Source organism: Eschrichtius robustus, chromosome 6, assembly GCF_028021215.1.
Source record: "Eschrichtius robustus isolate mEscRob2 chromosome 6, mEscRob2.pri, whole genome shotgun sequence".
In the NCBI taxonomy this organism is placed as follows: domain Eukaryota; kingdom Metazoa; phylum Chordata; class Mammalia; order Artiodactyla; family Eschrichtiidae; genus Eschrichtius; species Eschrichtius robustus.
This window is the reverse complement of record NC_090829.1, coordinates 30,096,657-30,111,618: the sequence shown is the minus strand read 5'-3', so window position 1 is coordinate 30,111,618 and position 14,962 is coordinate 30,096,657. Positions and strand designations below refer to the sequence as shown.

The 14,962-nt window shown below is 37.6% G+C and overlaps 1 protein-coding gene across 4 annotated transcripts in view; it reads left to right on the top strand.

Moving 5' to 3' along the window:
* Positions 1–701: 701 nt before the first annotated feature.
* The window catches only part of HLTF (helicase like transcription factor), a 70,539-nt gene continuing 56,278 nt past the window's right edge, over positions 702–14,962 (top strand). For all 4 annotated transcript variants that reach the window (XM_068546073.1, XM_068546071.1, XM_068546072.1 and 1 more), the window contains exons 1-2: positions 702–911; positions 2,112–2,319. In XM_068546073.1, coding sequence (XP_068402174.1) covers positions 892–911; positions 2,112–2,319 — 228 coding nt within the window. In that variant the 5' untranslated portion in view covers positions 702–891. The remainder of the gene's footprint in view (positions 912–2,111; positions 2,320–14,962) is intronic.

Here is a 14,962-nt window from a genome sequence, read left to right as displayed (position 1 = left end):
ACCCTCAGGGGGGGGTGCTGGGCCACTTCCAGCAGCCACCAACAAGGTTCTTGTGCTCTCATCACCTTTTATGGCTTTCCTCTAGTAGAAATGAAAATTTAACCAAAAAAAAAAAGGTGGGGGGTGGTGGGAGAGGGAGAGATGGAGAGATGGAGGGGGAACGCCATAAATCTAAATTGCAATTAAGCTCTCTGTACCCTGTGTGGCTCATTGATTCGCTCGTGGGGCTTAAAATGCATATTTTGAGGGCAACTACCCGGATTCACCGCAGATAAACGAAGGAAAGGAGCTTACGCAGTGGAAGACACTACTACATGTCACATAAGATCAAGGGAAAATTAGAGGCAGGATGGTGGTAGGACCTGAAGAATGGGGCCGAGGCTTAGGGCCTGAGGGAAACAGCGCAAAGGAGAGGCGTCGCCCTTTCTTTGAGACCGGGAATCGAACAGGAACGTGTACACCCTGAGCACTGCAGCCGAGCTCCTCGAACCGCGTGGCTTTCCCTCGCCCCTGCCTTGGGGGCGGGGAAGAACCCGGATGGAACCGCCCCTGCAGCCGGGACCCCCTCCTCCCGTCTTTGAATCGCTGAGCGGGGCGGAGTTGCTCACCCTTCTGTGCTCTGCTTGGTTGGTCTCCGTAGGCCCCTCCTCGGGATTGGACGTTCCGGGTGCCAGTCACAAAGCGTCGCTGGCCTCTCACATTGCTGCGGGAAGGAGACGGCGTCGACGTCTGGCTCGGCTCCCGGCGTCTTACCTTGCTGAAGCTCGCTCTTGCTTCGGCCCTCGGAACCTGTCCCAGGCTTTTCGGCCCCGGGGCCTGGAAGGAGGCTTATCCAGGCGGCTCGAGAACGATCCCGGGCGCCTAAGTTCCTCTCGTCACCCACTCAGCGCCATGTCCTGGATGTTCAAGAGGTGAAGGGGGTGAAGGGGGCGGAGGGGGTGGGGCGCCGGGGGTAACGGCGTGGCCGCGTCCCCAGATGAACCTGACCTTCCCCGCGTTTCCTTTGCCTTCCCCTTGCAAGCTGCGCAGCTGGTGTTCATCCCGCTGGCGGCTCCTATAGCCGCGGGAGAAATGCAGAGTCGTGGCCGGCGAGGGGAGGCTCCTCAGGCGAGTCTCGTGCCAGGGCCTTGGGGAAATATCTGTCAAGGGCTGTAGGAGGCCTGGGGCTCTACGCTCCACTCCTTAGCCGGGGTCTCTTCTCGCCCTGTGCTTTATTCCACAAAACACCCGTGAGATACCCACTGTGCGCCGGGCATTGTGCTCGGCCGAAAGGGCCGGGTAAGACAGCCCCTGTCCACAAGCACCTTACAATTGATGTGCATGCACAGACGTGCAAATACATATCTGCAGAGGAGTCAAAAGCAGGACGCGTGACGTGCAAGGAGAACGCAGGGGAAATAGCTTCTCTCCGTTCTTAGCAAAGTAGAAGCTTCCTGGAAGCCTCCCAGCCGACTTCCTCTTACTTTTCATTGTCCAAATTGGTTTACATACCCGTTCCGGAAACAATTCTCCATCGGGGGGTTGAGGTTACCCTTAAACCAAGGGTAGTGGGGGGCTTGAGGTCAGCTTCCCATGATGGCACCGTTTGGATACCTGCATAAAATAAGGGTTCTATTCGAAGGGAATTAAAGTAGTGGTTGCTGGATGTATTATTTGTAAAGCTATAAATGGCTTCGTGTAAAAAAGTTCAATATTTTCAAATCTCTTCTAGCTCAAGATGTATTGTTGAAATTTTGGTGTATAATTAGTTACAGACATCACATATATTTCAGTTTAAGTAGGTGATGCAGACTAGGAAAGAGATTTGTGAACCCTTATTGGGGTTTTCACTTTGAATACCTGAGGGTAGAAGACATTATTGAACAGGTAGGGTTTCTAGAAACCTCCGCCACTCCAATTCTTGCTTTAACCAGAGGAACGCGATTAATCTTTATACAGCACCTCCCACATAAGATTTAATTTGTTGAAGTAAAATGTGAGAAAACAATTGGCCTTTAAATATAGTATGGTCTTTGAGAAATATTTGGTTAAATATTGTATTGTATTGTTTTTCTGTGTGTGTGGTTTTTTTTGTTGTTGTTGTCTTTTGTTTTTTTTTGTTTTTTTAATAGAGATCCTGTTTGGAAGTACTTGCAGACTGTCCAGTACGGAGTCCATGGAAATTTTCCACGCCTCTCATATCCAACTTTCTTTCCTCGTTTTGAATTCCAAGATATTATTCCTCCAGATGATTTCCTAACGAGCGATGAAGAGCTAGATTCAGTTTTATTTGGAACTTTGAGAGGTCATGTAGTTGGACTACGCTATTACACAGGAGTAGTGAGTATAACATTAGGTATTAAGTTAATGTGATATGATATGTTATTAACCTCGAAAATAAGGATTAGAAGGTGATATGTGCAGTAAATATTTACTTTAAGTAATTGAAATATATCTGGGCAAGAGATGAATACCTAATTATTAATATTCTTTTACTTTTATATCATGGTTATAATATACAAAGCATTGTTTCCTGTATGGTCTCATTTGATCATTACAGTGTCTCTGAGGTAGATAGGACATCTGTTATCCCCTTGTAGAACTGAAGCTCAGGAAGGTTAAATGATTTGCTCAAAAAGCGCAGATACTATGTGGTACATTTGCAAAATGATTTCCAAGTCAGTCCATTGCTTTCTCCTCTCCTGTCCCTTAGCACATTTCTACACTTTAATATTTTTAATTTAGGAAGATCAATTCATACTAGATAAGGGATTGTCTATTTTTAGGTACTTTTTTTTCTTCCTGTGTTTATCTTTTTGTATCTCTATTCTCTGCATTGTGTGTGTGTGTGAGAGAGAGAACAGAGACAAAGATAGAGAAAGCAGTTGTCTTTGTCATGGTTGTCTTGTATGCCTCTGTGTTATCTGGATGATATATCTCTAGTTTTATTTTTTTAATTATGAAAAATTTCAAACATGCATAAAAGTAGAATAATACAGTAAACTTGCATTTACCCATGATCCAGATTCAGTAGTTAACAAGTTTTTTGCACATTAGCTTCATCCCTTTTTCTCTTTTTCTTGGGTATTAAATATTGCAACTGTATCACTTTACAACATTTAAGTGTGTATCTCTAAAAAAATTCAGGCATTTTCTTACATCGTTGTACTTAACAAAATTAATAATAATTTGCTATTACATCCAATAACTAATACATAATCAGTTTTCTTAATTGTTTAAAAATGCCTTTTTATTGTTAATTTTTTTGAATCAGGATCAAAATAAGTTAATAATAGTACCTTTGGTTGTTATGTTAGTCACCTCCCTGCCCTTTGTTTCATGTCATTGATTTATTGCAGAAACTGCATATATTGTTCTATGGAAAGTTGGATTTACCGGTTCTTCCATTCCCCCATATTTTTCTTATGGCGAAGCTTCTCAAATCATTTTTTGGTTGTCTGAAGTATATTTTGCGGGAGATTCCTTGGGAAAGAATTGTCTAGTGTTTTATTCTCTCATATTTTCTTTGTAATATTAGAGCTTCTCAGATCATTTTATGGTTGTCTGAAATGTGTTGGAGTGTGTTGTCTAGGAGATTCCTTAGGAAGGAACAATATTTCCTGAGTTTTGTATGCTTGTACTTGTGGTACTTATATGCTTCAAGGACAATTTGGCTGAATATAAAATCCTTGACCCATATTTCCTCTCCACAATATCTTGGTGTTGTATAAAATGTTGCTGGTTAAAATTCTGTTGCCAATATGATTTCTCTCCCATGTAGATCAATTGGAATTATTTTGCTTGGATAACTAAAGGATATTTTTCCTTATCTTGAAAGTCCAAAAGTTTCATTAGGCAATGTCTTAGTGTTGACTGTTCTGTAACTTCATTTTCTTCTTTTTCAGAAAACTTTAATTATCATTTTAAATGTTTGTTTTGTTTCTGAGCTTGTTTTTCTTCAAAGGACTCCATTCTACTCTCTCTGTATTACATCTCCTCTGCATATACGTATGCCATATGTAAATGCCTATTACTTCCTCTGAAATCCTTTTTATCATATTTTTTCACTTTTCTGTTTTTCATCATTTATTTCCCTTACCATGTTTTTTACAAGATCTGTTCACTTTTGTGTTCTTTCTACTTTATTCTTTAATTCTGAAATAGTTTTTCTTTTCTAATTTTTTCCTGAAATCTGTCAGTTCTCAGTTCATATATCCATCTGTTCTCTAGCTCTCATATTCATTTCGGAACTCTCCTATCTTGGATTTGTGAAATTTTTTCAAAATGTAACATTGTTTTTAAATTATTTTAAACCATTGTGAAATATTAGATCACGCTTTTATTGATCTTAGAACTATCACTATTTGTTGATCTTAGAATAATTTCTGTGACACTGGTAACCTAATACAAATGTGATGAGCTGATTAAAACTAATCATTAATTTTTTTATTTTACAAAATGTATATTATTTATTTTATAAGTAATACACATTTATTATTTTAAAATGGCTAAAAGAAAAAGTATCAACTCTACCTGAATCCAGAATCACAACTTATGTTGTTACGTCTTCCATGCTTTACTCTGAGAAAATATACATGTGACTTTAAATCATATTATATATTAATAAAAATGAGGATCATATTATGCCTATTATAGTAATCACCTTTTTTAAAGTAAAATATTAGGAATATCTATTCATGTCATTACAGATCTTTATTGTACTTTTTTCTTGTTGGATGTTTTGAAGTTCATAACTGATAGAAATATTGTAATAAAAATTGAGGTATTTATCTTTGCATACTTTTTATTATTTTCAACTTTTTTTTTTTTTTAAGAGAGAAGTAGCTTGGTTTTGCTCAAGCAGAGTTTTTATTTATTTATTTATTTATTTATTATTTATTTATTTTTGGCTGTGCTGGGTCTTCGTTTCTGTGCGAGGGCTTTCTCTAGTTGTGGCAAGTGGGGGCCACTCTTCATCACGGTGCGCGGGCCTCTCACTAGCGCGGCCTCTCTTGTTGCGGAGCACAGGCTCCAGATGCGCAGGCTTAGTAGTTGTGGCTCACGGGCCCAGTTGCTCCGCGGCATGTGGGATCTTCCCAGACCAGGGCTCGAACCCGTGTCCCCTGCATTGGCAGGCAGATTCTCAACCACTGCGCCACCAGGGAAGCCCTATTTTCAACTTTTTTCCGCTTTACTGAGATGTGATTTATATATATACTTATAAATGCAAGCATTTTAAGTATATGATTCTAAGAGTTTTAACAAAGATATATACCTGATAATCACCACCCCATCAGCATATAGATCATTTTCATCACTTCTGAAAGTTCTCTTGTATTCTGTTGCAGTCCTTCATCCCTGCCTCTGCCTGAAGAACCACCAGTCTGATTTCTATCACTGTAGATTAGTTTAGCTTATTCTAGAGTTTCATATACTTTTTTTTTTTTGGCTGCGCCGCGCGGCATGCAGAAATGTGGGATCTTAGTTCCCTGACTAGGGATCGAACCCGTACCCCCTGTGGTGGAAGCACGGAGTCCTAAGCACTGGACTGCCAGGGAATTCCCTAGAGCTTCATATACATTGAATCATATAGTATGTACTTTTTAAGTCTAGCTTCATTCAAACTCAGCATAATTCAGATACTTCTTGAGTCAATTTTGGCAATTCATATTTTTAAAGAAAAGTATCCATTTATATTTTCAAACTTATTGCCACGGAGTTTACATAGTAGTCATATACACGTAAAAATATTGTAACTGTGTTTATGGTTATATTCCTGTTTTCATTGTTTGTGTTATGTATTTGTGTCTATTCTTATTTTTTATTGGTTAGCCTTGATAGAGATTTATCTGTTTCATCTTTTCAAGTAATCTTGCTTGGATTTTTCATGATTATCATCTTTCTTTTTTTAAAAAAGTTTTTAATTTAATTTTATTTATTTTTTTATATAGCAGGTTCTTATTAGTCATGAATTTTATACACATCAGTGTATACTTGTCAATCCCAATCGCCCAATTCAGCACACCACCATCGCTACCCCACCGCAGCTTTCCCCCCTTGGTGTCCATACATTTGTTCTCTACATCTGTGTCTCAACTTCTGCCCTGTAAAACGGTTCATCTGTACCATTTTTCTAGGTTCGACATACATGTGTTAATATATGATATTTGTTTTTCTCATTCTGACTTACTTCACTCTGTATAACTGTCTCTAGATCCATCCATGTCTCAAAAAATAACTCAGTTTTGTTCCTTTTTATGGCTGAGTAATATTCCATTGTATATATGTACCACATCTTCTTTATTCATTCATCTGTCAATGGGCATTTAGGTTGCTTCCATGACCTGGCTATTGTAAATAGTGTTGCAATGAACACTGGGGTGCATGTGTCTTTTTGAATTATGGTTTTCTCTGGGTATATGCCCTGTAGTGGGATTGCTGGATCATATGGTATTTCTATTTTTAGTTTTTTAAGGAACCTCCATACTGTTCTCCATAGTGGCTGTATCAATTTACATTTCCACCAACAGTGCAAGAGGGTTCCGTTTTCTCCACACCCTCTCCAGCATTTGTTTGTAGATTTTCTGATGAAGCCCATTCTAACTGGTGTGAGGTGATACCTCATTGAAGTTTTGATTTGCATTTCTCTAATAATTAGTGATATTGAGCAGCTTTTCCTGTGCTTCTTGGACATGTGTATGTCTTCTTTTGAGAAATGTGTATTAAGGTCTTCTACCCATTTTTTGATTGGGTTGTTTGTTTCTTTAATATTGAGCTGCATGAGTTGTTTTTATATTTTGGAGATTAATCCTTTGTCCGTTGATTCCTTTGCAAATATTTTCTCCCATTCTGAGGGTTGTCTTTTCGTCTTGTTTATGGTTTCCTTTGCTTTGCAAAAGCTTTTATGTTTCATTAGGTCCCATTTATTTATTTTTGTTTTTATTTCTACTACTCTAGGAGGTGGATCAAAAAAGATCTTGTTGTGATTTATGTCAAAGAGTGTTCTTCCTATGTTTTCCTCTAAGAGTTTTATAGTGTCCGGTCTTACATTTACGTCTAGAACCCATTTTGAGTTTATTTTTGTGTATGGTGTCAGGGAGTGTTCTAATTTCATTCTTTTACATGTAGCTGTCCAGTTTTCGCAGCACCACTTATTGAAGAGACTGTCTTTTCTCCATTGTATATCCTTGCCTCCTTTGTCATAGATTAGTTGACCATACATGTGTGGGTTTATCTCTGGGCTTTCTATCTTGTTCCATTGATCTGTTTCTGTTTTTGTGCCAGTACCATATTGTCTTGGTTACGGTAGCTTTATATTATAGTCTGAAGTCAGGGAGTCTGATTCCTCCAGCTTGGTTTTTTCCCTCAAGACTACTTTGGCTATTCGGGGTCTTTTGTGTCTCCATACAAATTTTAAGATTTTTTGTTCTAGTTCCGTAAAAAATGCCATTGGTAATTTGATAGGGATTGCATTGAATCTGTAGATTGCTTTCAGTAGTATAGTCATTTTCACAATGTTGATTCTTCCAGTCCAAGAACATGGTATATCTCTCCATCTGTTGGTATTATCTTTAATTTCTTTCATCAGTGTCTTATAGTTGTCTGCATACAGGTCTTTTTCTCCCTAGGTAGGTTTATACCTAGGTATTTTATTCTTTTTGTTGCATTGGTAAATGGGAGTGTTTCCTTAATTTCTCTTTCAGATTTTTCATCATTAGCGTATAGGAATGCAAGAGATTTCTGTGCATTAATCTTGTATCCTGCAACTTTAACAAATTCATTGATTAACTCTAGTAGTTTTCTGGTGGCATTTTTAGGATTCTCTATGTATAGTAACATGTCATCTGCAAACAGAGACAGTTTTACTTCTTCTTATCCAATTTGTATTCCTTTTATTTCTTTTTCTTCTCTGATTGCCATGGCTAGGACTTCCAAAACTATGTTGAATAATAGTGGTGAGAGTGGACATCCTTGTCTTGTTCCTGATCTTAGAGGAAATGCTTTCAGTTTTTCACCATTGACAATGATGTTTGCTGTGGGTTTGTCATATATGGCCTTTATTATGTTGAGGTAGGTTCCCTCTATGCCCACTTTCTGGAGTGTTTTTATCATAAATGGGTGTTGAATTTTGTCAAAAGCTTTTTCTGCATCTATTGAGATGATCATATGGTTTTTAGTCTTCACTTTGTTAATATGGTGTATCACATTGATTGATTTCCGTATATTGAAGAATCCTTGCATCCCTGGGATAAATCCCACTTGATCGTGGTGTATGATCCTTTTAATGTGTTGTTGGATTCTGTTTGCTAGTATTTTGTTGAGGATTTTTGCATCTATATTCATGAGTGATATTGGTCTGTAATTTTCTTTTTTTGTAGTATCTTTGTCTGGTTTTGGTATCAGGGTGATGGTGGCCTCATAGAATAAGTTTGGGAGTGTTCCTTCCTCTGCAATTTTTTGGAAGAGTTTGAGAAGGATGGGTGTTAGCTCTTCTCTAAATGTTTGATAGAATTCACCTGTGAAGCCATCTGGTCCTGGACTTTTGTTTGTTGGAAGATTTTTAATCACAGTTTCCATTTCATTACTTGTGATTGGTCTGTTCATATTTTCTATTTCTTCCTGGTTCAGTCTTGGAAGGTTATACCTTTCTAAGAATTTGTCCATTTCTTCCAGGTTGTCCAATTTATTGGCATAGAGTTGCTTGTAGTAGTCTCTTAGGATGCTTTGTATTTCTGCGGTGCCTGTTTTAACTTCTCCTTTTTCATTTCTAATTTTATTGATTTGAGTCCTCTCCCTCTTTTTCTTGATGAGTCTGGCTAATAGTTTATCAATTTTGTTTATCTTCTCAGAGAACCAGCTTTTAGTTTTATTGATCTTTGCTATTGTTTTCTTTGTTTCTATTTCATTTATTTCTGCTCTGATCTTTATGATTTCTTTCCTTTGGGTTTTGTTTGTTCTTCTTTCTCTAGTTCCTTTAGGTGTAAGGTTAGATTGTATATTTGAGATTTTTTTTTTCTTTCTTTAGGTAGGCTTGTATAAGCTGTAAACTTCCCTCTTAGAACTGCTTTTGCTGCATACCTTAGGTTTTGGATCGTCGTGTTTTCATTGTCGTTTGTCTCTAGGTATTTTTTGATTTCCTCTTTGATTTTTCAGTAGTCTCTTGGTTATTTAGTAATGTATTAGTTAGCTTCCATGTGTTTGTGTTTTTTACGTTTTTTTCCCTGTAATTGATTTCTAATCTCATAGCGTTGTGGTCAGAAAAAATGCTTGATATGATTTCAGTTTTCTTAAATTTACTGAGGCTTGATTTGTGACCCAAGATGTGCTCTATCCTGGAGAACGTTCCATGCACACTTGAGAAGAAAGTGTAATCTGCTGTTTTTGGATGGAATGTCCTATAAATATCAATTAAATCTATCTTGTCTGCTGTGTCATTTAAAGCTTCTGTTTCCTAATTTATTTTCATTTTGGATGATCTGTCCATTGGTGTAAGTGAGGTGTTAAAGTCCCCCACTATTATTGTGTTACTGTCGATTTCCTTTTTTATAGCTGTTAGCAGTTGCCTTATGTATTGAGGTGCTCCTATGTTGGGTGCATATATATTTATAATTGTTATATCTTCTTCTTGGATTGATATCTTGATCATTATGTAGTGTCCTTCATTGTCTCTTGTAGCATTCTTTATTTTAAAGTCTATTTGATATGAGTATTGCTACTCCAGCTTTCTTTTGATTTCCATTTGCATGGAATATCTTTTTCCATCTCCATCCTCTCACTTTCAGTCTGTATGTGTCCCTAGGTCTGAAGTGGGTCTCTTGTAGACAGCATGTATATGGGTCTTGTTTTTGTATCCATTCAGCAAGCCTGAATGTCTTTTGGTTGGAGCATTTAATCCATTCACATTTAAGGTAATTATCGATATGTATGTTCCTATGACCATTTTCTTAATTGTTTTTGTTTTTGTAGGGTAATTGGGTTTGTTTTTGTAGGTCCTTTTCTTCTCTTGTGTTTTCTGCCTAGAGAAGTTCCTTTAGCATTTGTTGTAGAGCTGGTTTGGTGGTGCTGAATTCTCTTAGCTTTTGCTTGTCTGTAAAGCTTTTGATTCCTCCATCGAATCTGAATGAGATCCTTCCCGGGTAGAGTAATCTTGGTTGTAGTTTCTTCCCTTTCATCACTTTAAGTATATCATGCCCCTCCCTTCTGGCTTGTACAGTTTCTGCTGAGAAATCAGCTGTTAACCTTATGGGAGTTCCCTTGTATGTTATTTGTCATTTTTCCCTTGCTGCGTTCAATAATTTTTCTTTGTCTTTAATTTTTGCCAATTTGATTACTCTGTGTCTCAGCGTGTTTCTCCTTGGGTTTATCCTGTATGGGACTCGCTGCGCTTCCTGGACTTGGGTGGTTATTTCCTTTCCCATGTTAGGGAAATTTTCGACTATAATCTCTTCAAATATTTTCTCTGGTCTCCTTTCTCTCTCTCTTCTCCTTCTGGGACCCCTATAATGCGAATGTTGTTGTGTTTCATGTTGTCCCAGAGGTCTCTTAGTCTGTCTTCATTTCTTTCCATTCTTTTTTCTTTAGTCTGTTCCTCAGCAGTGAATTCCACCATTCTGTCTTCTAGGTCATTTATCCGTTCTTCTGCCTCAGTTATTCTGCTATTGATTCCTTCTAGTGTAGTTTTCATTTCAGTTATTGTATTGGTCATCTCTGTTTGTTTGTTCTTTAATTCTTCTAGGTCTTTGTTAATCATTTCTTGCATCTTCTCGATCTTTGCCTCCATTCTTCTTCTGAGGTCCTGGATCATCTTCACTATCATTATTCTGAATTCTTTTTCTGGAAGGTTGCCTATCTCCACTTCATTTAGTTGTTTTTCTGGGGTTTTATCTTGTTCCTTCATCTGGTATATAGCCCTCTGCCTTTTCATCTTTCTGTGAATGTGGTTTTTGTGCCACAGGCTGCAGGATTGTAGTTCTTCTTGCTTCTGCTGTCTGCCCTCTGGTGGATGAGGCTATCTAAGAGGCTTGATGGGAGGGACTGGTGGTGGGTAGAGCTGACTGTTGCTCTGGTAGGCAGAGCTCAGTAAAACTTTAATCCATTTGACTGTTGATGGGTGGGGCTGGGTTCCCTCCCTGTTGGTCGTTTGGCCTGAGGCAGCCCTACACTGGAGCCTACCTGGGCTCTTTGGTGGTGCTAATGACAGACTCTGGGAGGGCTCACGCCAAGGAGTACTTCCCAGAACTTCTGCTGCCAGTGTCCTTGTCCCCACGGTGAGCCACAGCCACCCCCCGCCTCTGCAGGAGACCCTCCAACACTAGCAGGTAGGTCTGGTTCAGTCTCCCCTGGGGTCACTGCTCCTTCCCCTGGGTCCCGATGTACACACTACTTTGTGTGTTCCCTCCAAGAGTGGAGTCTCTGTTTCGCCTAGTCCTGTCGAAGTCCTGCTATCAAATCCCACTAGGCTTCAAAGTCTGATTCTCTAAGAATTCCTCCTCCCATTGCTGGACCCGCTGTTTGGGAAGCCTGACGGGGGGCTCAGAACCTTCACTCCAGTGGGTGGACTTCTGTGGTATAAGTGTTCTCCAGTCTGTGAGTCACCCACCCAGCAGTTATGGGATTTGATTTTACTGTGATTGCGCCCCTCCTGCCATCTCCTTGTGGCTTCTCCTTTGTCTTTGGATGTGGGGTGTCTTTTTTGGTGAGTTCCAGTGTCTTCCTCTCGATGATTGTCCAGCAGCTAGTTGTGATTCTGGTGTTCTCACAAGAGGGAGTGAGAGCACGTCCTTCTACTCCGCCATCTTGGTTCCTCCCAGAACAACAATCTATCATCTTTCTTTGGTCATTGATTTCTCTTTTACATTCTGTTATCCTATTTTCCTTAGGTCCATTTTATTTTATTTTATTTTTGGATTCTTGATTCGAACACTTAATTTTAATGTTAATAATAAAAGATTTTAATCTTTTAAACGTTCTTCAAAGTACGACATTGGCTGTATCTCCTATGATTTGTTATATAGTATAGGCATTATTCATTTTTAACTTTTTAAAAATGTTTTCAATTTGCTTATGTTTACATTTTTTATTTCTTGACCCATGAAAATCTTTATTTTATAATAAAGTAGATTATTTCTTTTCCATTCTATTCTAAAAGTATTGTTATAATTAGTCCTATTTCTGTCTTTTTGTTGTCATCTTAATCTTGTTTTACTAATATATCCTTTTTTGTCGTGTGCTTGGATCATGTTTTCTTTGTTTTTGTAGTCTCCACATTTTGCCCTACTTTATTTGGTTATATATTTTCTGGAATTTGCATATCTGGTTTAAAGAAGATCATGCTATAAACATTGGCATGGGGGAGATGGTCTAGTAGAGAACAGAGCTATGCCTCACAGGATATCTTCAAAGAGGAATTATTAGAGAGAAATATTAGAATTATTAGAGAGGAATATTTGTCTGATAATCTGGTTGGTCAGGCTGTAGTCTCTTGAGTCAGTAAACAGATGCTGGGAGAGGTTTAAAGCAGCTTTCCTGTGTATTTTTCAGGCAGTTAAAAAAATTTAGGTAATTCACGTACCATAAAATTTATCATTTTTAAGTGTACAATTCAGTGGTTTTTAGATATTCACAAGGTTGTAAAACCATCTGCACTGTCTGATTCCAAAACATTTTCATCATTCCCAAAACCCTGTACCCATTAGTAATCACTCCATATTACTCTCTCCCCTTAGCCCATGGCATCCATCAATTTATGTTCTGTTTCTATGGATTTACTTACTCTAGACATTTCATGTAAATGTAATCATACAATATGTGGCCCTTGAGTCTGGCCTTCATTTCCGCCTTCTTTTGCGTTAAATATTTCCTAGTGTACCATAGTAGTTCCCTGGTTGTTTCTTTATTATATATTTTGAGTTGTTTTCTTAGTAGTTGCCCTTGGGAGTTACTAACATCTTAGTTAATTCATAAGAATCTAGTTTGGATTTATGGCAACTTAATTTCAATTGTTTATAAAAACCTTGCTTTGATATAGTTCCGTTGTCTTCCTTCCTACTCCTTTATGCTGTTATCATACAAATTCTTTATATACATTGTATGTTCATCAATACAGGTTTATAATGATTATGTCCTTTTAAATCAGATAGGAGGGAAAAGTTACAACCAAAAAATTTCATATTGTCTTTTATATTTACCTGTGTAATTACCTTTACCTGTGCTTTTTATTTCTTCATGTAGATTCAAGTTACTGTCTAGTGCCTTTGATTTCAGCCTGAAGGTCTTCTTTTAATATTTCTTGTAGAGTAGGTCAGCTAGTGATGGATTCTGTCAGTTTTTGTTTATCTGGGAATTTTTTAATTTCTTCTTTATTTTTGAAGGATAGTTTTGCCAGTTACAGAATTCTTGGTTGAATTTTTTTCTTTTTGCACTTTGAGAAGTTGTCCCACTGTATTCTGGTCTCCATGGTTTCTGGTGAAAAATCAGATGTTAATCTTATTGAGGATCCCCTGTATGTAATGAGTTGTTTCTCTCAGTTGCTTTCAGTGTTCTTTCCACAGTTTGATTTTGATGTGTCTGGGTTTGAATGTCTTTGAATATTTTTTACTTGGAGTTTGTTGAGCTTCTTAAATATGTAGATTAATGTTTTTTCATCAAATTTAGGAAGTTTTTGGCTATTATTTCTTCAAATATTCTCTCTACCTCTTTTTCTCCTCTCCTTCTGAGACTCTCATCATGTGTGTGTTGGTATGCTTGCTGTTATCCCGCAAGATCTGTTCATCTTTCTTCATTCTTTTTTCTTTCTGTTCCTCAAACTATAACTGTTCCTCAGACATTATAGTCTCAGTTGACCTGTCATCAACTTCATTGATTCTTTCTTCTACCTGCTTATATCTGCTGTTTGAGCCTCTCTAGTGAATCTTAGACTTTAGTTAACTATGTAAATTTTGACTCCAGAATTTCTATTTGGCGAGACATAGTTCTCATGCTTTCCTTTAGTTCTGCAGACATGGTTTGCTTTAGATTTTTGAACATATTTAAAATTAAAACTTAAATTTTTTTCTAGTAGGTCAAGCATTTGTGCTTCCTTATGGGTAGATGATTGATAGCTTTATTCCTTTGTGTGAGCTGTACTTTCTCGTTTCTTTGCATGTCTCTCTTGTTGTTGAAAAGTAGACGTTTTAAATAATATAGCAACTCTAAATCATATGATCCTGCAATCCCACTCCTGGGCATATATCCAGAGAAAACTGTAATTCGAAAAGATCTGTGCACACCAATGTTCACTGCAGCACTATTTACAATAGCCAAGACATGGAAGCAACCTAAGTGTCCATCAACAGATGGATGGATAAAGAAGATGTGGTATATCTATACAATGGAATATTACTCAGCCATAGAAAAGAATGAGATAATGCCCTTTGCAGCAACATGGATGGACCTAAAGATTATCATACTAAGTGAAGTAAGCCAGACAGAGAAAGACAAATATCATATGATATCACTTATATGTGGAACCGAAAAAAAATGATACAAATGAACTTATTTACAAAACAGAAATAGATCCACAGACATAGAAAACAAACTTACGGTTACCAAAGGGGAAATGGGGGGATGGATAACCAAGAAGGACCTACTGTATAGAACAGGAAACTATACGCAATATATTGTAATAGCCTATAAGTGAAAAGAATCTGAAAAAGAATAGATTTTATATATATCTATAAATTATATGTGTATATATGTATATGTGTATGTATTTATATACATGTATAACTGAATCACTGTGCTGTACACCTGAAACTAACACAATAGTATAAATCAACTATACTTCAACTAAAAAATACTATATGTGATGATGAATGTGAAGTAAAAAAAAATAATTTGGCAGCTCTAGAAATCAGAGTCTTCCTTCTCCTCTGGATTGGTTGTTGCTGATTTTGGTTTTGTTGTTTGTTTAGTAACTTTTGCTAAATTAACCCTGTGAAAGTCT